The 23,457-nt window shown below is 45.5% G+C and overlaps 1 protein-coding gene across 1 annotated transcript in view; it reads right to left on the bottom strand.

Annotated features, from left to right (window-relative positions):
- LOC116979316 (sodium- and chloride-dependent neutral and basic amino acid transporter B(0+)-like) overlaps positions 1-23,457 on the bottom strand; it is a 53,684-nt gene that overhangs the window by 25,084 nt on the left and 5,143 nt on the right. The window contains exons 3-8 of the mRNA XM_033030923.1: positions 19,982-20,113; positions 13,538-13,705; positions 6,226-6,364; positions 5,042-5,174; positions 3,457-3,597; positions 618-846 (exon numbers count right to left, since the gene is read on the bottom strand). Of these exons, the coding sequence (XP_032886814.1) occupies positions 618-846; positions 3,457-3,597; positions 5,042-5,174; positions 6,226-6,364; positions 13,538-13,705; positions 19,982-20,113 (942 nt within the window). The remainder of the gene's footprint in view (positions 1-617; positions 847-3,456; positions 3,598-5,041; positions 5,175-6,225; positions 6,365-13,537; positions 13,706-19,981; positions 20,114-23,457) is intronic.

Here is a 23,457-nt window from a genome sequence, read left to right on the forward strand (position 1 = left end):
ATGTTCATTGACGAGTATAAATTAGTCCTCAGTACAGTTTATCGGCAAAAAGAATCAAAAAGGGAAGTTTATAATTAGTAAATTGTAAAGGAACAATGAGAAGGAGCAATGGGACTAATGGGATTGCTTCCATCAGAGCAAGCATTATACTGATGGACCGAACGGCCTCCTTCAGTAGCACCAATACTACAGAATATTTTTCAGATTTCACATTTCCTTTGAAAGCTTTACATAAACAAAATACACTGTCAGTAATTTGTAATTCTACCAATGGTAGGGGAATTAAGAACCAGGGTGCTGTCTGTGTGGAGTTTGCAGGTTCTCCCTGTGACCGCATGGGTTTCCTCCGGGTGCTCCAGTTTCTTTCCACATCCCAAAGACATGCAGGCTTGTAGGTTAATCAGCCGCTGTCAATTGGCCCTCATGTGTGGGGACTGGGTGCAAAAGTGACATAACATAGAACTACTATGTACGGGTAATCAATGGTCGGCCTGGGCCCAGTGGACTAACGAGTTTGTTTCCATGCTGTATCTCTAAACTACACTAAACTAAGTCTAAGGGAGGCATGAGATCCCCTGCTCAAATAACCTTCAGCACAGAGTGGAGACCACAGTTACCTGACTGAGCGACCTCTGAAACAGGCTTGTCCTGTACGTGAGCCATGTGTCCCAGGACGGAGAAGATGGCAAATCCGGCAAACACACTCGTGGCACAGTTCACCACACAGACAATGATGGTGTCTCTGTAACAGTTGTTGTGGAATTTGTTGTAGGATGACAGGGTTATTAAGCTGCCCCAGCCCACTGATATAGAATAGAATATCTGAGTTGCAGCATCTTTCCAGACCTGGTGAATAGAAGATGGAGTCAGTCAAATTTAACAAACTCATTCAGCATTAATATAGTACGTAAAACAGTAGAGCACAGGAACAGGCTCTTGTCCACAATATCTGTGCTGAACTTGATGCCAAGATCAACCCATATCGACCTGCATATGATGCATATCGCTCCATTCCCTGCATTGCCCTGTGCCTAACCAAATGCCACTATTCTGCCTCCACCACCACCCCTGGCAATGTGTTCCAGGCCCCCACCACCCTCTGTACAAAACACTTGTCCCACACATCTCCTTCAAGAAGAAGGGCAATAAGGCTGTGCCTGAGACTTACAGACCAGTTTCACTGACCAGTATTACATGTAAGATCATGGAACACATCACTCACTCTCACATCATGGACCATTTCGAAATGAATGGGATACTGGTGGACTCACAACATGGCTTCAGAGCAAAAGGTTCAACAGAAACACAACTTATTGTCACTATTGATGACATCACAATGGCATTAGATAAGGGGAAATCTATGCATATGGGAATTCTGGACTTTTCGAAAGCTTTCGATGAAGTTCCTCATGAAAGGCTCCTAGGAAAACTAGATTACTACGGCATCAGAAATAGTCTACATAACTGGATTAGGGACTTTCTCACAAACCGGAAGCAGAGGGTGGCCTGTGAAGGAAACATTTCTTTAGAAGAACAAGTACTGTCACTGTTGTTCCTGATGTACATTAATGATCTACCTGAACACATAAATTGTAAAACAAGACTCTTTGCAGATGATTGTCTTGTATATTCACCTGTCACGATGTAGAGGATATGAACTCCTTACAAGAAGACCTTGAGTCCTTGGAATTATGGCAAAACACATGGAAGATGAGCTTCAATCCAACCAAATGCTCAATTATGATAATTTCAAACAAGAAGAAACCACCTACTCGAGACTATGTCTTCTGTGGACAATACTTCATCGTACAAGTTCACAACTTGGAGTTCATCTTGATAACAAGCTTTCGTGGAGGGAACACGTGGACAACACGGTCACTAATACTGCACTGCCGACTACAAATTCAGAAGGTTAACTTCTGGCCCTCTCGCCTTAAACCAATGCCCTCTAGTATTTGACGTTTCCACGCTGGGAAAAAAGGTTCTGACTGTCTACCCTATCTCATAATTTTATATATTTCTGTCAAGTCTCCCCTCAGCCTCTGATGGTCCAAAGCCACCAATCCAGTCCTGTCCAACATCTTGTAGCTACAGGGAGAATATGGGATGCAATATTACCACGGTTCTATTGTACGGGTGCTAAATAATGCTTCCACTGGCCAACAGTAGTGGCATCATTCAGCCACCTTATCAACGCTCCGTTGCCTGGGCTTGACTGATTCCTCTTGTTATTTAGCAAGAGATAAGATGTGATACCCAAAGAGATGAGATCTCTTGCACTCTTGTCCTCTGGGCTTTGTTGTCCTACTGCAAGCTGGAACAAAGAAAGCTCCACCGTGTTAAATTAAGTCAGATATCAAACAATAAATGACTAAACATGGCTTTCATCAACTAGTGCAAAACCAAAGATAAAACCTGAGATAAAATACCATGATAAAAATGAAGGTAGACAAAAATGCTGGAGAAACTTAGCAGGTGAGGCAGCATTGATGGAGCAAAGGAAATAGGCAACGTTTCAGGTCGAGACCCTTCTTCAGACTGATGTGAGGGTGGGGGGGGGGGGGGACAATTTACGGTGGGCCTAAGCTTGGTCTCACCGATGTAGAGCAGCTGACACCTAGAGCAGCGGATGCAATAGATGAGGTTGGAGGAGGTGCAGGCGAACCTCTGCCGCACCTGGAAAGACTGCTTGGGTCCTTGAATGGAGTCAAGGGGGGAGGTAAAGCGACAAGTTAAGCATTTCCTGCGGTTGCAAGGGAAAGTGCCAGGAGAGGGGGTTGTTTGGGTGGGAAGGGAATTGACCAGGGAGTTACGGAGGGAACGGTCTCTGCGGAAAGCAGACAGGGGAGGAGATGGGAAGATGTGGCCGGTGGTGGGATCCCGTTGGGTGTGGCGAAAATGTTGGAGGATTATTTGTTGTATGTGACGGCTGGTAGGGTGGAAGGTGAGGACAAGGGGAAATCTTCCCTTGTTACCAATGGGGGGATGGGGAGTGAGAGCAGAGTTACAGGGTATAGAAGAGACCCTGGTGAGAGCCTCATCTATAGTGGAAGAGGGGAACCCCCATTCCCTGAAGAATGAGGACATCTCCGATGCCCTGGTGTGGAACACTTCATCCTGGGTGTAGATGCGGCGTAGACGGAGGAATTGGGAGTCGGGGATGGAGTCCTTACCGGAAGCAGGGTGGGAAGAAGTGTAGTCCTGATAGCTATGGGAGTCAGTGGGTTTATAGTGGATGTCGGTCAGTCGTCTATCATCTGCGATGGTGATAGTGAGGTCAAGAAATGGTAGGGAAATGTCGGAAATGGTCCAGGTATATTTGAGTGCTGGATGGAAGTTAGTGGTGAAATGGATGAAGTCAGTGAGCTGTGTATGGGTGCAGGAGATAGCACCAATTTAAAAGTGAGATATATTTTCCTCAAACCCAGCCAATACATAGAAAGGTGATTTGTTTACCTCAGCATCAGCCAGCTTTGAGAAGTCCGACTGACTTCCAATGTAGAATTCAATCCCTTTTCGGGCTCCCTCCAGGGTCAGTCCTCGGATCAGAAGTACAGTCAGAACCACGTACGGGAATGTTGCAGTGAAATAAACCACCTGGTCAGGGAGAGGGATTGTTAGATTGTTCTGTGTTTCTGGGACGACATTTACATTCAATAATTAAATGGCAAATATAAGATTTCACTTAAAACAGTGAATGAAGCAGAGGTGAATTACAGAAGTAAAAACACTGGAACTACTCTACAGGTCAGTGGCAGTGGAGAAAAATATAATTTAACCATTCAGTTCAAGACTGTTCTTCAGAACCTGTCATCAGTCTGAAACATTTACTCTCTCTGCAGTGCCACTGACCTGCTAACCTGCTTACTGTTACAGCATTTAAAAGACACTCGGACATGTACGTGGATAGGGAAGGTTTAGAGGGATATGGGTTAAATGAGGGCAGGTGGCACGGTTTAGATGGGGCATCTTGCTCAGCATGAACGAGTTGGGCCGAAGGGCCTATTTCTGTGCTGTATGCCTCTATGTCTCTATATCCAGGATTTTTTAAATTTCAGATATGGGCAGGAACGGTTTAGAGGGATATGGGCCATACACGGGCAGGTGGGATTGACTTAGATAAAGGCATCTAATTCGGCATGGATGAGTTGGGCCGAAAGGCCTGTTTCTGTGCCGTATGATTCTGTGACTATCTCTGGCATCTACTTTACTTTGGTTTCTCTTTAATTGGAACATTAGAACAAAAGAAATAGAAGCAGGAGTTGGCCATTTGACCCCTCATGCTTGCTTCAGTTTTCAGTAAGATTGATGGCTGATGTTTCATCTCTGTGCCATTGTCCTGCATTAACTCAACACCCTTTGATTCTTAAATATACATAAAGAGTGTATTTAACTCAGAGCAGTAGGGTAACCCAAGTGTAAATAGCACTTCCTCAGTTGGGGAGGAATTGGTTACAGTATCTTTAGTATATTGAATTCAGCTTCTTTGTCATTGTCACTGTCAGATAGGCTCATCTATTATGGAAATCCAGTCAATCAGCCAGCTTAGAATTGCCCTGAGTTAGGTTTAGGATCAGGTTCAGGTTTATTATTCTCATGTGTACTGAGGTACAGTGAAAAGCTTTGCATGTTTTCCAGTCATGTCAGCTAATACCGTACATAACTACATTCAAATTGTATTCTCTGGAAAGCTGAAGTTTGCGGGGAGACCTGATAGAAGTATACTGCCTTGAAAGTGGCGTCACAGGTAGATAAGGTGGTCAAGAAGGCTTTCGGCACATTGGCCTTCATCAGTCAGGGTGTTGAGTATAGAAGTTGTGATGTTATATTACAGCTGTACAGGATGTTGGTGAGACCACAGTTGGAGTATTGTGTTCTGATTTGATCACCATGATAGGAAAGATGTTAAGTTGAAAGAGTGCAGAGAAGATTTACGAAAATATTACCAGGACTTGATGGCCTGAGGTATAGTGAGAGAAAATGAGATTTCCTTGTGTAAAAACCCATCCCTTCTCCCCAGAGTTGGACCCCTTTCTTTTACCTTTCCTGAAGATTTGATTCCTTTAAACAAGGCAGCTCCAACCATCAGCCAGACCAGGAGCAGACACAGGGCTAATTGCCAGACGATCTTCCCCGTCTCATCCATGGAATTTGAACGGTGTAAAACTCCTTTACTGATTGAAATATATAAAGGAAACAACTTTTACAAGATCCCTTCCACACAATCACTTTACATAAAATGCATCAGTGAATTTACACGAATGAAATATTTCTCAATTTAATGGTGTGACTTCAAATTGCTACCAGAATTAAAAGTGATTCTCATTTATACTTTTTTCATTCTGCCATTCTTCAGATTTTTGTATCACATAATAGGAATCTTCTTTTAAATGGGCTTGGTCGATGAGATTCTCCACTGAGTTCACTTGTAGTTGAGTGTGCTACTTCTAAAACAACTTGGGTTAATCGGGCAGCACAGTGGGCAGCGGGTAGAGCCATTGTCTCACAGCGCCAGAGACCTGGATTCACTCATGACGGGTGCTGTCTGTGTGGTGCTTGCACGTTCTCCGTGACTGCATGGGTTTCCTCTGGATGATCCGGTTTCCTGCCACATCCCAAAATTGGGCGGGTTTGTTGGTTAATCGGCCTCTGTAAATGAGTGTGTGGGGAGTGGATGAGAAGATATGAAAATGGGATAACATAGAACTAATGTCAATGGCTGATTGATGGTTGGCTTGGACTCGATGGGCCAAAGGGCCTGTCTGTTTCCAAGCTGAATCTCTTAAAAACGAAACTAAACTGTATGCCCTAACTAATGCCACAACTTCCCATTGTTCAACTCTAAATCGACAGATTAGACACAATACCACAATGTTAATTAACACAACAAAACAGATATCACTAAAAGATAAATACAGCTATTTAACTTTGGTGAAGCTCTACTTTTAAGAGCATGAAAATTAAAAAAAAATATTTTGAGGTATAGCAATGCAAATATTATTAAAATAAACCGGCAAGTGTTAACGTAGTGTTATTAACAACTGGATGAGTCAATGGTGTCAGGTTAATGTAGAACATACTGTACATTGACACAAACAGTTAGGTTATCCAAAGCAAATTACACTTCCCTCATTAAACAGGACAGCTTGTTGACCACCCACAAAGGGAAGCCACTGTTGTAGCAGTGTAGGCTGTCGATGTAAATGCCAGCAACATGTTACTTACTCCCAGTATTGCTCACTAGGGCCCTGGAAATGAACGCAGACTTCTGATCCATTTGAGTAAGATTCATTGCTTGCGTGTAGCCACGTTGTGTTAAGAATTTCAAAATATCCATTGGCCACACTGAGATTGCACAGCAAATCTGGAAAATATGAAATGTGGACACTGGGAACTGTGGAGGAAATGTGTAGCATGGCCGTCCGAAGGAGGGGGTGCATTGGGTGCGACCGCACCCCCCTTTTTTTCTCCAGAGTAAGAAAAAATCCAGAGAAATCAGCATTTCCACTTTGTTGGAAATCGCCTGAAATTCTGGTTCCGGCCCGCTGGATGATTTGGGAGAAACAAATGCGCCATTGGGGAAGCGACGCAAAATGACGCTGTCTCTCCGCGCGTGCGCAGTGGGCCTGGGCGGGATCAGACTGCCATTTGTACTCCACCCATTCAGCTCGATGCCTCGTGTCTACTCCAGGTAAGTAGTGGAATATTGCGTTGCAGGAGGGGGAGTCTGTGAACTGTGGACCCAGCGGCTGTAACCCCAACACCAGACCCCGCTGCAGCGGGGCCCGCTCCCCTCACCTCCCCACGCCGCCGGGGCCCAAGCCATCTTCCACCCACGCCACCCCCGCTGGGCCCCCGCCGCCCCCGCTGGGCCCTACGCCAACCCCGCTGACCCACGCTCGGCCCACGCCACCCCCGCTGACACCCGCTGGGCCCACGCCAAATCCCGCTCGGCACAGACCACCCCTGCTGACCCCCACTGGGCCCAGGCCACCCCCGCTGACCCCCGTTATGCCCACACCACCCCCGCTGGGCCCACGAGACCCCCGCTGGGCCCATGCCACCTTCATCTTCGGTCCCCCCCCACCAGAAAGAGGGGGGGAGAGAGAGAGAGAAGGGGGAGAGGAAGATGGGGGAGGGGAGAGGGAAAGGGGGATTATCTTTAGTGAGATTGCAAAATTAAGGTAGGTTTTTAGAGCGATTACATTTTCTTCATATGAATAATTTTAAACAATATCAAATAATATCACACAATTGGAACTGCTTTTTTTCCCTTGATAACAATACTGAAAAATATGAATTCCATAGTTTGTGACAAATATACATTGTAATGTGATCATTATAAATAGATGTAACATTTCCATTTTGAGATTGGTGGTGGGGGGGGGGGTGGGGGGGGGTGGGGAGTGGGGGCAAATATGTGTCAAGCTGATAGCTTAATCGTTAAAGAGTTAAAAGATAGCCTAATCGATAAAGAGCTGAGAAGAGGAATCAGAGCTGCCATGGAAAGGTACTCTGAGAAGTTAAGGAGCAAGTTATCAGCTAGTGACTCTTCTTCAGTTTGGAAGGGCATGCCAGAAATCGCCAGCTATAAGCGGAAAACCCCCCGCTCTTTGGGAAATCGTCAGATGACGAACGACCTGAATGAGTTTTACTGCAGGCTTGAAAATCAGAAACGTAACCCTGAAATCCCCTCCCAACAAACCCAGCCAGACCCCAGTCTGCAAAGAATGGACCCTGCACCCTTTCCTTCCCATTCACAACTTCACACCTACTTAAGGCAAGACTCCAGTATGAAAAGAGTGGACCCTTTCCCACCCCAACCAACACTTAACACCCACTTGCAGCCTGACCTCAGTCAGCAAAGACTGGGCCCTTTTACACCCACCCCACTCCAATCCCCACTTCACACCCAATTACTCATTTTTAACCAGTCCCTACAAAGATGTACTGTCCCTGCCTGCTTCAAAGTCTCCACTATTGTCCCTGTACCCAAAAAGGCAAGGATTACTGGTCTTAAAGACTACAGGCTTGTCGCACTGACCTCTGTAGTCATGAAGACCCTTGAAAGGCTTGTGCTGGCCAAGCTGAAAAATATCACAATCCCTCTGCTGGACCCTTTGCATTTTGCATATTGGGCCAATAGATCTGTGGATGATGCAGTCAATCTGGGCCTGCACTTCATCCTCCAGCACCTAGACCGCCAGGGGACCTATACGTGGATTTTGTTTGTTGATTTTAGCTCTACATTCAACACCATTGTGCCAGAGCTACTGTGCTCCAAACCTTATGAGTTGACTGTGCCTGAACCCCTCTGCCGGCGGATCACCAGCTTTCTGACAGACAGGAAGCAGCATTTGAGACAGGAAAGCATATCTCGGACCCGCAAACCCTCAGCATTGGAGCACCGCAAGATGCGTACTCTCCCCTCTCCTCTACTCTTGCTGCACCTCCACAGACACCTCTGTCAAAGCTTCTCAAGTTTGCGGATGACACAACCCTGATTGGACTGATCCAGGATGGGGATCTCTGTACTCTTTTCAGTTTGACATCTTTCCTATAACATGGTGCCCAGAACTGAACACAATATTCTAAATGTGGTCTCACCGACGTCTTATACAACTGCAACATGACCTCTCAACTTCTATACTCAATACTCTGACTGATGAAGGCCAAAGTGCCAAAATGCTTTTGGACCACCTGATATACCTGCGACTCGACCTTCAAGGAACCATCAACCATTCCTCTGCCCACCTGGCTAATTGATCCAGATCCTGCTGCAATCTTCCACAACCATCTTCACTATTTGCAAATCCACTCACTTCTGTATCAACAGCAAACTTGCTAATCTTGCCCTGTTCTGTGATGTTTCAGAGTGCTGGAGTAACTCAGCGGGTCAGTCTGAGTATAGAAGTTGGGAGGTCATGTTGGAGTTGCATAAGAAGGTGGTGAGGCCACATTCAGAGTATTGTATTCAGTTCTGGGCACCATGTTATAGGAAAGATGTCATCAAAATGGAAAGGGTATAGTGAAGATTTACGAGGATGTTGCCAGGACTGGAGGGCCAGAGCTATAGGGAGAGGTTGAGTAGGCTGGGACTCTATTTCATGGAGCACAGGAGGATGAGGGATGATCTAACAGAGGTGTATAAAATCATGATTTGAATAGATCTGGTTGAGTCTTTTGCCCCAGAGTAGGTGAATGGAGGAGCAGAGGACATAAGTTTAAGGTGAAGGGCAAAAGATTTAATAGGAATCTGAGGGATATATTTGTCACACAAAGGGTGGTCAGTGTATGGAACAAGCTGCCAGAGGAGGTAGTTGAGGCTGGGACTATCGCAAAATGTAAGAAACAGTTAGACAGGTACATGGATAGGACAGCTTCGGAGGGATATGGATCAAACGTGGGCAGGTGGGACTAGTGTAGATGGGACATGCTGGGCCGAAGGGCCTGTTTCCACACTGCATCACCCTATGACTATCTTTTCCTCTCAAACCCATTCTCCTGCCTTCTCCCCATTACCTCTGACACCCGTATTAATCAATAATCTATCAATTTCCTCCTGAAAAATGTCCATTGGCTTGACCTCCACAGCTGTCTGTGGCAATTAATTCCACAGTTCACCACCCTCTGACTTAAGAAATTCCTGCTCATCTCCTTCTTAAAGGAATGTCTTTTAATTCTGAGGCTGTGGCCACTGGTCCTAGACTCTCCCACTAGTGGAAACATCCTCTCCACATCCACTCCATCCAGGTTTTTACCAGGCTGGGACAGACGGCAACAGCTTCACACCGTGTCCCAAAGCTTGTGTCCTGTCCTGCATCACCCAAGGCAGCAGAGACATTATAGGAGAGGGCAAGCACCGTAACAAAGTAGCTCACGATGGTTTGGGTAACATTCAGGAATGTCTATGCATGTCACATCATGAATATTACTGAAGAAGGGTTGTGACAAAAAATATAATCTATACCTTTTCTCCAGAGATGCTGCCTGACCCGCTGAGTTACTCCAGCACTTTGTGTCTATTTTCCCTCCACCCATCTGCCCAAACCCACTCTCCCCCTCCTCTCCTATGTTCCTTTCCACCCATAAACCTCTCTCTGCCTTTATACTTCACTCCTCTTTCAAATTTGCTCTACTTATCTACATGCATTTTTCTTCTTAACTTTTTAGACATAGAGTGATGCAGTGTGGAAACAGGCCCTTCGGCCCAACTTGCCCACACCGACCAACATGTCCCATGTAAACTAGTCCCACTCACATGTGTTTGGCCCATATCCATCTAAATCTGTCCTATCCATGTACGTGTCCAAATGTCTCTTAAACAGTAGTATAGTCCCAGCCTTAACTACCTCCTCTGCCAGCTTGTTCCATACACCCAGCACCCTGTGTGTGAAAAAGCTACCTCACAGATTCCTGTTCATTTCTGATATATTGGTCATAAATTTGATGCAAAAATGCTCCAAAATAAGGCTCACAATGCATCAGAGAGCATCTAAAACCCCTGAGCTTCGAGGCACATCACGCTTTGCGCTCCTGATGTACGCAGCGCACACATTATTTCACATTAACATTTTTGTAATCCTGTCATGCCACCCCCCTTTTTGAAAAGCTTCGTACGGGCCTGTGTAGAAAAGAACTGTAGATGCTGGTTTAAATCAAAGATAGACACAAAATGTGGAGTAACTCAGCAGGACAGGCAGCATCTGAAGAAGGGTCTCGACCCGAAATGTCACCCATTCCTTCTCTCCGGAGATGCTGCCTGTCCCACTGAGTTACTCCAGCATTTTGTGTCTACCCGGGAACTGTAGATGTTTGTTTACAAAAAAAAACACAAAGTGTTGGAGTGTCTCTGGTGGTCAGGTAGCATCTCTGGAAGACAAGGATGCTTTGGGTTGGGGCCCTTCTTCAGGCTAATTGGAGTACGAAGCTGAAAGCAAGAAAAGAGTTTGGGGTTGGCTAGGCAAGAGATAGGTGGGTACAGGTGCGGGGGGGGGGGGCTTTAATTGCCAGTTGGTGGACAAAGAACATATGAAAAGATGTCAAAAAAGGTTGTGAGGTGTGGAGAGAAGAGGTGTGAAATGTGGATCCAGAGAGAGGTGGAGGAAAGGGCAGTGGGGTAGTGGGAGAAATAGGGGAACATCTGGGTGAGACACAGGAAGCGAGGGGAGAGAAAAAAGAGTTGGGGTGGGGGGGGGTGGGGGTACAATCTTCCTGCATCTAGCCTGTCCAACCCCTTAAGAATTTTGTAAGTTTCTATAAGGTCCCCCCTCAATCTTCTAAATTCTAGCGAGTACAAGCCAAGTCTTTCTTCATATGAAAGTCCTGACATCCCAGGAATCAGTCTGGTGAACCTTCTCTGTACTTCCTCTATGGCAAGAATGTCTTTCCTCAGATTTGGAGACCAAAATTGCACACAATACTCCAGGTGTGGTCTCACCAATACCCTGTACAACTGTAGTAGAACTTCCCTGCTCCTATACTCAAATCCTTTTGCTATGAATGCTAACATACCATTCACTTTCTTCACTGCATGCTGCACCTGCATGCCTACTTTCAATGACTGGTGTACCATGACACCCAGGTCTCGTTGCATCTCCCCTTTTGCTAATCGGCCACCATTTAGATAATAGTCTACTTTCCTGTTTTTGCCACCAAAGTTGATAACTTCACATTTATCCACATTATACTGCATCTGCCATGCATTTGCCCACTCACCCAGCCTATCCAAGTAATCTTGCAGCCTCCTAGCATCCTCCTCACAGCTAACACTTCCCTCCAGCTTTGTGTCATCCACAAACTTGGAGATGTTGCATTCAATTCCCTCGTCCAAATCATGAAATATATATTGTAAATAGCTGGGCTTTGGTACCCCACTAGTCATTGCCTGCCATTGTGAAAAGGACACATTTACTCCGACTCTTTGCTTTCTGTCTGCCAGCCAGTTCTCTATTCACATCAATACTGAACCCCCAATACCGTGTGCTTTAAGTTTGTATATTAATCTCTTATGTGGGACTTTGTCGAAAGCCTTCTGAAAGTCCAGATATAACACATCCACTGGTTCTCCCTTCTCCACTCTACTAGTTACATCCTCGAAAAATTCTATAAGATTCGTCAGACATGATTTACCTTTCATAAATCCATGCTGGCTTTGTCCAATGATTTCAACACTTTCCAAATGTGCTGCTATCCCATCTTTAATAACTGATTCTAGCAGTTTCCCCACTACCGATGTTAGACTAACTGGTCTGTAATTCCCTGTTTTCTCTCCCCCTCCCTTTTTAAAAAGTGGGGTTACATTAGCTACCCACCAATCCTCAGGAACTACTCCAGAATCTAAAGAGTTTTGAAAAATTATCACTAATGCATCCACTATTTCTGGGGCTACTTCCTTAAGCCTATCTGGCCCAGATACACAAGCTGCCTGACCTACTGAGTTACTCCAGCACTTTGTGTTTTTTTTCAGCAGATGTATATATTTGGATTTCCAGAAGACTTTCGACAAGGTGCTTCACAAAAGATGAAGTCATAAAATGTAGACACCAGGAACTGCAGACGCCTGCTTATAAACAAAGAAACACAATGTGCAAGAGTAACTTAGTGCATCAGGTAGCATCTGTGGAGAACATGGATAGGTGACGTTTCGGGTTTGGGAGGGTCATGTCCCTAAATGTTGCCTATCCATGTTCTCCAGAGATGCTGCTTGACCCACTGATTTATTCCAGCACTTTGTGACTCTTTTGAAGTCATAACATGTAGGTATGGATCGAGGCTGGCTCACAGGTAGGAAGTAGTGAGTATGGATAAAGGTTGGCATTGTCAGTGTGTCAACCTGTGACCAGTGGGCTGTAACATGCTGGGAACACAGCGTTTACCATATATGTAAATCACAAGATGCTTTTCCTTGATTTTACCCCAGCATTTCATCGGAACCATTCAACAAATGAACGAACAGCTCCTTGGATGGAAAGTTAAAATGGTAGACACCTAAGCTTGGATCCGCCATTGTAGAAACTGTTTTGAAAAACAGGCCCAGTCTGCTCCTGATTTCTCTAATACAAGCACTAAATGCAGAAGACTAAATTGGAAGCAATACAACAGGATTGCTGCCTTACTGGAAGGCTCACCCCGACTTTAGATGCTGTGGGGAGTTTGCACGCACTCCTGTGGGTTTCATCCGGGTTTTCTAATTTCATCCCACAGATTAATTTTAGGTTAATTGGCCTCTATTGGCCCAAGAGCGTCGTGCATAGATGAGAAAGTAGAATAACATAGAACTAGTGTGAACATGTGATCGATGGTCAGTGCGGACTCGGTGGGCCTCAGGGTCTGTTTCCATGTAGTATCTCCAAACTAAACTAAACAAAGCTAGATGCTCCATGATCTACAGAGTATTTCAAACATTCTCTATTTTTATTGAAAGTTCAGACACCACTTGTAGCACCAGTCTCTATTACTGTCTTTAATTCAACACGGTGATAGAGCAAGAGCTTAGTTGGTGCCTAGCCTTTACCCAACAGGGTTCGCTCAGTACCTCTGGGTGTCCGACTGCAGGTTTCATCCGCACCCCACCAGCTGAAGCAGTCTGACCACGGCAGCGGGGATTGGAAGGAGGCAAACAGGTAGAACAGGCTGTAGGCGATGATGCTGCAGTAGGAAATGATAGCGAGTGAAATCACAAGGACCATGGTGATCCCAACACCTTAAAATAAATGGTGAACAGTAGTTTAGAACAGAAACTAAATGAAATATATTCCCGCACAAAGATTGTTAATCAGGTTGTGATAAAATACCCTCTACAGCCTGACACCCATCCCATCACAACAATCTGATCAACAACTGTGAATGGCCCAGTTTAGAGATATTCACATTTTCTTCCACCAACACCATAACACGCTGCAGTTATGACAGGAGCTGATAACATCTCTCAATGCTTGATCTCTCCCATCAAGATAAATATAACAAAGTATTTACTTCCACGTTGCACATGATCCTAACTTGGATGTGAGTTACCCCTTTGTCATTGCCAAACGCTGAAACTCATTTCCCAACATGCTTTCAGAAAGCATTTGATCAGGTCCCACATAGGAGATTAGTGGGCAAAATTAGATCACATGGTATTGGGGTCGGGTACTGATGGATAGAAATTTGTTTGGCAAACAGGAAACAAAGAGTAGGGATAAACCGGTCCCTTTCAGAATGGCAGGCAGTGACTAGTGGGGTGCCACAAGGCTCAGTGCTGGGACCACAGCTGTTTACAATATACATTAATGATTTAGATGAAGGGATTAAAAGTAACATTAGCAAATTTGCAGATGACACAAAGCTGTGTGGCAGTGTGAACTGTGAGGATGATGCCAGGAGGATGCAGGGCGACTTGGACAGGTTGGGTGAGTGGGCAGATGCATGGCAGATGCAGTTTAATGTGGATAAATATGAGGTTATCCACTTTGGTGGCAAAATCAGAAAGGCAGATTACTATCTGAATGGTGTCAAGTTGGGAAAAGGGGATGTAGAACGGGATCTGGGGGGTCCTTATTCATCAGTCACTGAAAGTAAACATGCAGGTACAGCAGGCAGTGAAGAATGCGAATTACATGTTGGCCTTCATAACAAGAGGTTGAGTATAGGAGCAAATAAGTCCTTCTGCAGTTGTACAGGGCCCTTGCGAGACCACACCTGGAGCTTTGTGTGCAGTTTTGGTCTCCAAATTTGAGGAAGGACATTTTTGCTGTTGAGGGAGTGCAGCGTAGGTTCACGAGGTTAATTCCTGGGATGGCGGGACTGTCATATGTTGATAGAATGGGGCGGCTAGGCTTGCATTTTCTGGTGGATGGAGAGGGCGGGGAGGGGGGTAGAAAGGGAGAGGAAAGGGGGTAGATATTGAGGGGTGGGGGCGGGGCGCGGCGTCACAGGGGAGGGCTGGTTCCCGAATGCAATAGTCCACCACTCATCCCTTGGTCCCAATACTCACCTCTCCCATGAAATTTTTGAACATTTTCATAAATAACTCGAGAAATATTGCATGAATTTTTCAGATAAGGCAATTTTTGATTTCATGGGATAAATCTCTACCAGAATATGTAAATATTTTACCATTAGCACCTCATTACTGGGCCCGCACCTGTCCTCCACCATCACCCTGAGCACGGCACACCACAGGGCTGTGTACTAAGCCCCATGCTCTACTCCCTCTTCACTCACGACTGTGTCCCTGCATTCGACACCAACACCATCGTGAAGTTTGCAGACGACACAACAGTGATTGGGCTGATCACCAACGGTGATGAAACAAACTACAGAGCGGAGGTGCAGAACCTGGCGGACTGGTGCGCCAATAACAACTTGGCACTAAACACCACCAAGACCAAGGAGCTGATTATTGACTTCAGGAGGTCCCATACTGGAGAACACTCTCTATTTACGGGGAAAGTGTGGAGAGAGTGTCCAGCTTTAAGTTTCTGGGCACTCACATTTCAGAAGACCTCACATGGTCCACAAACACCGCCGCGCTGGTCAAGAAGGCACAGCAACGACTGTTCTTCCTGGGGACATTAAAAAATACTGGTCTGCCCCAACAGCTGCTGACAACGTTCTACCGCTGCACCACAGAGAGCATATTAACGTATGGCATCTCTGTGTGGTATCTCAGCTGCACGGAGGCGGAGAGGAGAGCTCTTCAGCTCGTCGTCAGCAGAGCCCAGCGGATCATCAGGACAGAGCTACCAGCCTTGGAGGGCATCTACCACACGCGGTGCCTCAGGAAGGCCCTCAGCATCCATAAGGACTCATCACACCCCTGTCACGGTCTGTTTCAACTACTTCCCTCCGGCAGACGTTACAAGGCCTTCTACGCCCGAACGTCCAGACTCAGGAACAGTTTTATCCCAAGAGCTATAGCGGCTCTGAACCGGCCCTAATGAGTGCCCCCCCACCCACCCCCTTTGGACAGTCTCCCTCAGATGGTCACGTCAATCAATTCAGCTTGCTTATTTATGTATTGTATTTATTTACCTTTCTTGTACATCAGTGGAGCTGCACACTAAATCTCGTTGCACTGACGTGCAATGACAATAAAAGATATTATTATTATTATTATTTCTTCGAGTAGATGTGATCGCACACAAACAAACAAATACACACGCACACATCCACATCCAAGATCAGACTTTTAATAGTTATATGATACAAGATTATTAAGGGTTTGAACACGCTAGAGGCAGGAAACATGTACCCGATGTTGGGGGAGTCCAGAACCAGGGGACACAGTTTAATAATAAGGGGTAAGCCATTTAGAACGGAGATGAGGAAAAACTTTTTCACACAGAGGATTGTGAAACTGTGGAATTCTCTGCCTCAGAAGGCAGTGGAGGCCAATTCTTTGGATGCTCTCAAGAGAGAGTTAGATATTGGGTTTGGCCAATAACATTGGGTTGGCGGCGCGACCGACGTCGCAGCGGCCTCTGCAGTCCGTTTGTCTTTTTTTATTTTATTGTCCTGTTGAGTGTATAGTTTGTGGTGGGTTTTTGGACTGTGTATGTGTGGGGGGCGGGGGCGTGGGTGGGGGAAACTTTTAGATCTCTTCCCTGTACGGGGACCCAACCTGTTCCCTGTCGGGTCTCCGTTGCCGTTGGGGCCTAGCACCGTGGAGCGGCCTCCAGCCGGAACAACAGCTCAAGTCACGGAGCCTGCGGAGCTGCGGAGCTGAGGACCTACCATCGTGGAGCTGGCCGACTTCGGAGCATGGATAGCTGCGGTGGCGCGCTGCTGCGACCCGACTCCGTTGGATGGTGACACCGGGAGCTCGCGGGCCCCCGGTGGGAGACTGCTTTGCGGGGCACCGGCAACGGCGACTTCTCCCGCTTGAATTGCGGGGTTGAGAGTGACCTGGAGCGGGGCCTTACATCGCCCGGTGCAGCTTTAAATGGCCGCAGACTTCCTAGCGCCCGCCGGGGGCTCCGACATTGGGACCGGAGCAGGGCCTTACATCGCCCGGCGCGGCTTTAAGTGACCGTGGGACTTGCTAGCGCCCGCCGGGGGCTTTGACTTTGACTTCGGGAGAGGAATGGAGAGCAGGGGAGAGACAAGACTTTGCCTTCCATCACAGTGAAGAGGAGATTCACTGTGATGGATGTTTGTGTAAATTGTGTTGGTGTGTGTCTTGGTTCTTTTCTTGTATGACTGCAGAAACCAAATTTCATTTGAACTTCATGTGAGGTTCAAGTGACAAATAAACGGTATTGTATTGTATTGTATTGTATTGTATTGTATTGTATTGTATTGTATTGATAGCGCTCTTAAATATAGCGGAGTCAGGGGATATGGCGAGTAGGCAGGAACGGGGTACTGATTATGGATGGTCAGCCATGATCATATTGAATGGTGGTGCTGGCTCAAAGGGCCGAATGGCCTACTGCTGCACCTATTGTCTATTGTCTACCACTGTGAGATTACTTTCATTGGAAGGACAAACAGGGCAGGGCCTTCAAAGTGAATGGTTGGATCCTGCAGTGTGTTGAAGAGGAGAGGGATCTTGCAGCAGAGATATGGCGATATGCTGGTCATGAAGGCTTTAGGTACATTGTCCTTCCATCAGTCAGGGTATTGAGTGTAAAAGTTGTGACATTATGTTAGAGTTGTAGAAGACGTTGCAGAGACCGCATTTGGAGTATTGTGTTCAGTTTTGGTCACCCTGCTACAGAGAGGAGATTGTTAAGCTGCAAAGAGTGTGGAGAATATTTCCGAGTATATTGCCATGACTCAGGTGCTTGAGCCAAAGGGGGAGATTGAGCAAGCTGAGACTTGACTCCCTGGAGAGCAGGAGGAGGAGGGGTGAAGTTCCTGCCCTGGTTGGACCTCCCAAATTGCAACACCTCACACATATCTGTGATAAACTCCATAAGCCATTCTTCAGTCCATTTTCCCCAGCTGATCAAGATCCTGCTGTAATTTTTGATAACCATCTTCCCTAGCTACAAAACCACCCACTATCGTGTCATCTGTAAATTTACTAATCATGCCTCCTACATTCTCATCCAAATTGTTGATAGAAACCACAAATAGCAACATGGGCCCAGCACTGATCACCAAGGCACACCACTAGTCACAGGCCTCCAGTCCGAAAACCTTCCACCATCTCTCTCTGCTTCCTTCCATGAAGCCTTCCTTCAATGAAGCCATCAGAAGATATGAGCCTTCTCTAATCAGTCCCTATCTATCTATGTGTGTTTGTATTGTACAGCTTTCAGCATGGGCCATCCATCTGTGGTATTGTCTCAGCTTCTATTTTACCCTTTTATTTCCTTCAGGAATGGATCTCGTGCAGAGCCTAACATGCTGGTTATGTCTCACACCTCCCATATTTTATTTGTCTAAGTTCTTGTATGTTCTCACTCTCTAATTGTTCCTTGTCACTCATTGACAAGATAACATTAACCCCACAGTGACCCCAGTTTTATTCTCATAGACATCCTCCTACCCACCACCCCAACACCCTCTCATCTGTTTAACAAGCTCCTTGTATCCCGCTAAGATATGACAAAGGATCTTTTACATAAAACATTGCCTCAGTTTCCCCTTCCACAGATGCGGTCTGACCTATTGAGTGTTTTCAGCATTTTCTGTTTTTATTTTAGATTTCCAGTATTTGAAGCATTTTTTGATTTTCATTTAATGTCTGATGTTTTCTTGTTGGATATGGATCAAGTCAAGTTTATTTGTCACAAGATGTGCAGTGAAATGAAAGTGGCAATGCCTGCGGATTGTGCAAAAAACTACAGAACAGAATAGATCAAAATCAGTATTTACATATTAGATCTTTGCATGTGTATCAACAGCACAGTGATGCAGCTGGTAGAGTTGCTGCCTCACAGCACCAGAGACCTGGGTTCGATTCTAACCTTGGGTCCTGTCTGTGTAGAGTTTGCCTGTTCCATCTGTGAACATGTGGGTTTTCTCCGGGTGCTCTGGTTTCCTCCACATTCCATAGATGTGCAGGTTTGTAGGTTAATAGGCCTCTGTAAATTGCCAGGTGTGTAGGGAGTGTATGGGAAAGTGAGACGTGAACAAGTTATCGATGTCGGTGTGGACTCAATGGGCCGAAGGGCCTGTTTACATGTTGTATAGAAACATAGAAACATAGAAAATATGTGCAGGAGTAGGCCATTCGGCCCTTCAAGCCTGCACCGTCATTCAATATGATCATGGCTGATCATCCAACTCAGTATCCCATACCTGCCTTCTCTCCGTACCCACTGATCTCTTTAGCCACAAGGGCCACATCTAACTCCCTCGTAAATATAGCCAATGAACTGGCCTCAACTACCTTCTGTGGCAGAGAATTCCACAGATTCACCACTCTCTGGGTAAAAAATGATTTTCTCATCTCGGTCCTAAAAGACGTCCCTCTTATCCTTAAACTGTGACCCCTTGTTCTGGACTTCCCCAACATCGGGAATAATCTTCCTGCATCTAGCCTGTCCAACCCCTTAATAATTTTGTAAGTTTCTATAAGATCCCCCCTCAATATTCTAAATTCTAGCGTGTACAAGTCTGTCCAGTCTTTCTTCATATGAAAGTCCTGCCATCCCAGCAATCAGTCTGGTGAACCTTCTCTGTACTCCCTCTATGGCAAGAATGTCTTTCCTCATAATAGGAGACCAAAACTGTACGCAATACTTCAGGTGTGGTCTCACCAAGACCCTGTACAACTGCAGTGGAACCTCTCTGCTCTTATACTCAAATCCTTTTGCTATGAATGCTAACATACCATTCGCTTTCTTCACTGCCTGCTGCACTTTAGTCAATCAATGCAAACAATTTTATAAAAATCTAGCTGATATTAGACTGTGAACAGTGATCCAGCAAGACTGTTTCATCTTTAATCGTATAACATAACTAAGCCCAGTACATTAGTATAGTTCAATCCAATATTCCTCATATAACGTGTTCCAAACGGCGCTGATAAATAAACATGAACCTTGTAGTATTGGCACGGCTTTCCACACTCCAACTGGTCCGCGGCTGGCAAACTGCCCAAAGGACGATTCCAAAAAAAACATCGGCATCCCAACGAGTGCCAGCATGAGTGTGTAGGGAATGAGAAAGGCACCTAGAAAATGTAAATGAGGACTTCATTAGAGAGTACAAGCATGACTGGGGGTTACAGAGTCCTTCTGAACATCCTCGTTTCTGGCAGGTGACCACCACACACAAATCTCTAAGGTGATGAGCTATATTTACAGTCACTGGGAAGACCATTGCCTTCATCAATGTTTAGAGGGATCTCAGGGTCTAAGTCCATTGCTTCCTGAAAGTGGCAGCAAAGATAATAGTGGGAAAGAAGGAGTATTGTTTGCATCCCTTCATTGGTTGGCATTGAGTATAAGAGTCAGGAAGTCATGATGCAGCTTTATAGGACTTTGATCAGGCTGCATTTGGAGTATTGCGTTCAGTTCTGGTCACCTCATTACAGGTGGGATGTGGAGGGCTTGGAAAGGGTACAAAGGGAGGATGGAATATAGGCAGAAGGGGACGGGGAGTGGGAGAAGGTGCTTGGATTTACTCGCATTTGGAAGAGAATAGGCTAATGAGGAACAGTTGTCATGGCTTTATCAGAGGCAGGTTATGTCTTAAACAATTTAACTTTTTGAGGAGGTGACAAAAGTGATGGATAAGGGCAGGGCATTGGATGTTGCCCACATTGACTTTAGCAATCTTTTTACAAGGTCCCTCACTGTGGGCTGATCCAGAAGATTAAGATGCAAGGGAGCCTCTGTGATTTGGTCGTTTGGAGTTAGAACTGTCTCAATAATAGAAAACAAAGTGTTATGGAGGAAGGATGTCCTCCTGGCTGGAGACTGAAGGCAACACAGAATTGGTGTTGTTGTTGAGAGTGAAGAAGGCTGTCAAAGGATACAACAGGATTGAAATCGATTACTGAGACATGGCTGCAGGAGGATCGGGCCTGGGAACTTAATATTCAGGGTTATACATCCTATAGAAAGGACAGGCAGGTGGGCAGAGGACTTGGACTAATCATTTTACTGCTATCCAAATGCTCCATTATTACCTCTTTAATAATTGACTCCAGCATCTTTCCCACCACCGAAGTCAGGCTAACTGGTCTGCAATTCCTCGTTTTCTCTCTAGCCCCTTTCTTGAAAAGTGGGATAACATTAGCTATCCTCCAATCCACAGGAACTGATCCTGAATCTATTGAACATTGGAAAATGATCACCGATGTGTCCACTATTTCTGGAGCCACCTCCATGAGGACCCTGGGATGCAGACCATCAGGCCCAGGGGAGTTATCATCCTTCAGTCCCATTAGCCGACCCAATACTATTTTTCACCTAATTACAATTTCTTTCAGTTCCTCTACTCCCTTAGATCCTCTGTCCTCCAGTACATCTGGGAGATTATTTGTGTCTTCCTTAATGAAGACAGATCCGAAGTACCTATTCAACTCTTCTGCCATTTCCTTGTTGCCCATAATAATTTCACCCGTGTCTGCCTTCAAGGGACCCACATTTGACTTTGTTACTCTTTATCCCTAAACTCTGCTGGTGAGGGATGGAATTTAGTCCCTTGCGAGGGAAGACATAGGGACTGACGAGGTAGAATCACTGTGGCTTGAGTTGACGGATTGTAAAGGCAAGAAGACACTAATTGGTGTTATTTACAGACCCCCAAATAGTAGCCGGGATGAAGGGTGTATGTTGCAGCAGGAGTTAAAACTGGCATGTAACAAAGGCAATGCCACTGTGGCGATGGGGGATTTCAATATGTATGTAGACTGGGAAAATCAGGTTGGTTCAGGACGCCAAGAAAGAGAGTATGTAGAATGCCTCCGAGATGGATTCTTAGAGCAGCTTGTAATGGAGCCGACCAGAGAAAAGGCAATTCTGGATTTAGTGTCGGCCAATGAACCAGATATGATAAGAGAACTTGAGGTAAAGGAACCGCTTGGAGGTAGTGATCATAATACGATTAGATTTAATCTGCAATTTGAGAAGGAGAAGGTTAAATCGGAAGTGTCAGTGATGCAGTTGAACAAAGGGGGCCATGAAGGCATGAGAGGGGAGCTTGCCAAGGTAGACTGGAAAGGGATCCTAGCAGGAATGACGGTGGAACAGCAATGGCAGGAATTTCTGGGCATAATCCGGAAGACACAGGATCATTTAATTCCAAAAAGGAAGAAAGATTCTAAGGGGAGTAGGAGGCAACCGTGGCTGACAAGAGAAGTTAGGGATAGAATAAAACTAAAAGAAAAGATGTATAACATCTATAGAAAGGACAGGCAGGTGGGCAGAGGACTTGGACTAATCATTTCACTGCTATCCAAATGCTCCATTATTACCTCTTTAATAATTGACTCCAGCATCTTTCCCACCACCGAAGTCAGGCTAACTGGTGGCTGACAAAAGAAGTTAGGGATAGAATAAAACTAAAAGAAAAGATGTATAACACAGCAAAGAGTAGCCGGAAGCCAGAGGATTGGAAAACTTTCATAGGACAACAGAAGGAAACAAAACAGGCAATACGGGCTGAAAAAATAAAGTATGAAGGGAAGCTGGCCAGGAATATAAAGAAGGACAGTAAAAGCTTCTTTAGATATGTTAAGGGATAAAGAGCAACAAAGTCAAATGTGGGTCCCTTGAAGGCAGACACGGGTGAAATTATTATGGGCAACAAGGAAATGGCAGAAGAGTTGAATAGGTACTTCGGATCTGTCTTCATTAAGGAAGACACAAATAATCTCCCAGATGTAGTGAAGGACAGAGGATCGAAGGGGGTAGAGGATGTGAAAGAAATTGTAATTAGGTGAAAAATAGTATTGGGTAGGCTAATGGGACTGAAGGATGATAACTCCCCTGGACCTGATGGTCTGCATCCCAGGGTCCTCAGGGAGGTGGCTCCAGAAATAGTGGACGCATTGGTGATCATTTTCCAATGTTCAATAGATTCAGGATCAGTTCCTGTGGATTGGAGGATAGCTAATGTTATCCCACTTTTCAAGAAAGAAGCTAGAGAGAAAACGGGGAATTGCAGACCAGTTTGCCTGACTTCGGTGGTGGGAAAGATGCTGGAGTCAATTATTAAAGAGGTAATAATGGAGCATTTGGATAGCAGTAAAAGGATTAGTCCAAGTCAACATGGATTTATGAAAGGGAAATCATGCTTGACTAATCTTCTGGAATTTCTTGAGGATGTGACAAGTAAAATGGATGATGGTGTACCAGTGGATGTAGTTACCTAGACTTTCAGAAAGCCTTTGATAAGGTCCCGCATGGGAGACTGGTGACTAAAATTCGAGCACATGGTATTGGGGTAGTAGGGTGTTGACGTGGATAGAAAATTGGTTGGCAGACCGGAAGCAAAGAGTAGGAGTGAACGGGTCCTTTTCAGAATGGCAGGCAGTGGTGAGTGGAGTGCCGCAAGGCTCTGTGTTGG

This window comes from Amblyraja radiata, chromosome 12, assembly GCF_010909765.2.
Source record: "Amblyraja radiata isolate CabotCenter1 chromosome 12, sAmbRad1.1.pri, whole genome shotgun sequence".
Taxonomy (NCBI): domain Eukaryota; kingdom Metazoa; phylum Chordata; class Chondrichthyes; order Rajiformes; family Rajidae; genus Amblyraja; species Amblyraja radiata.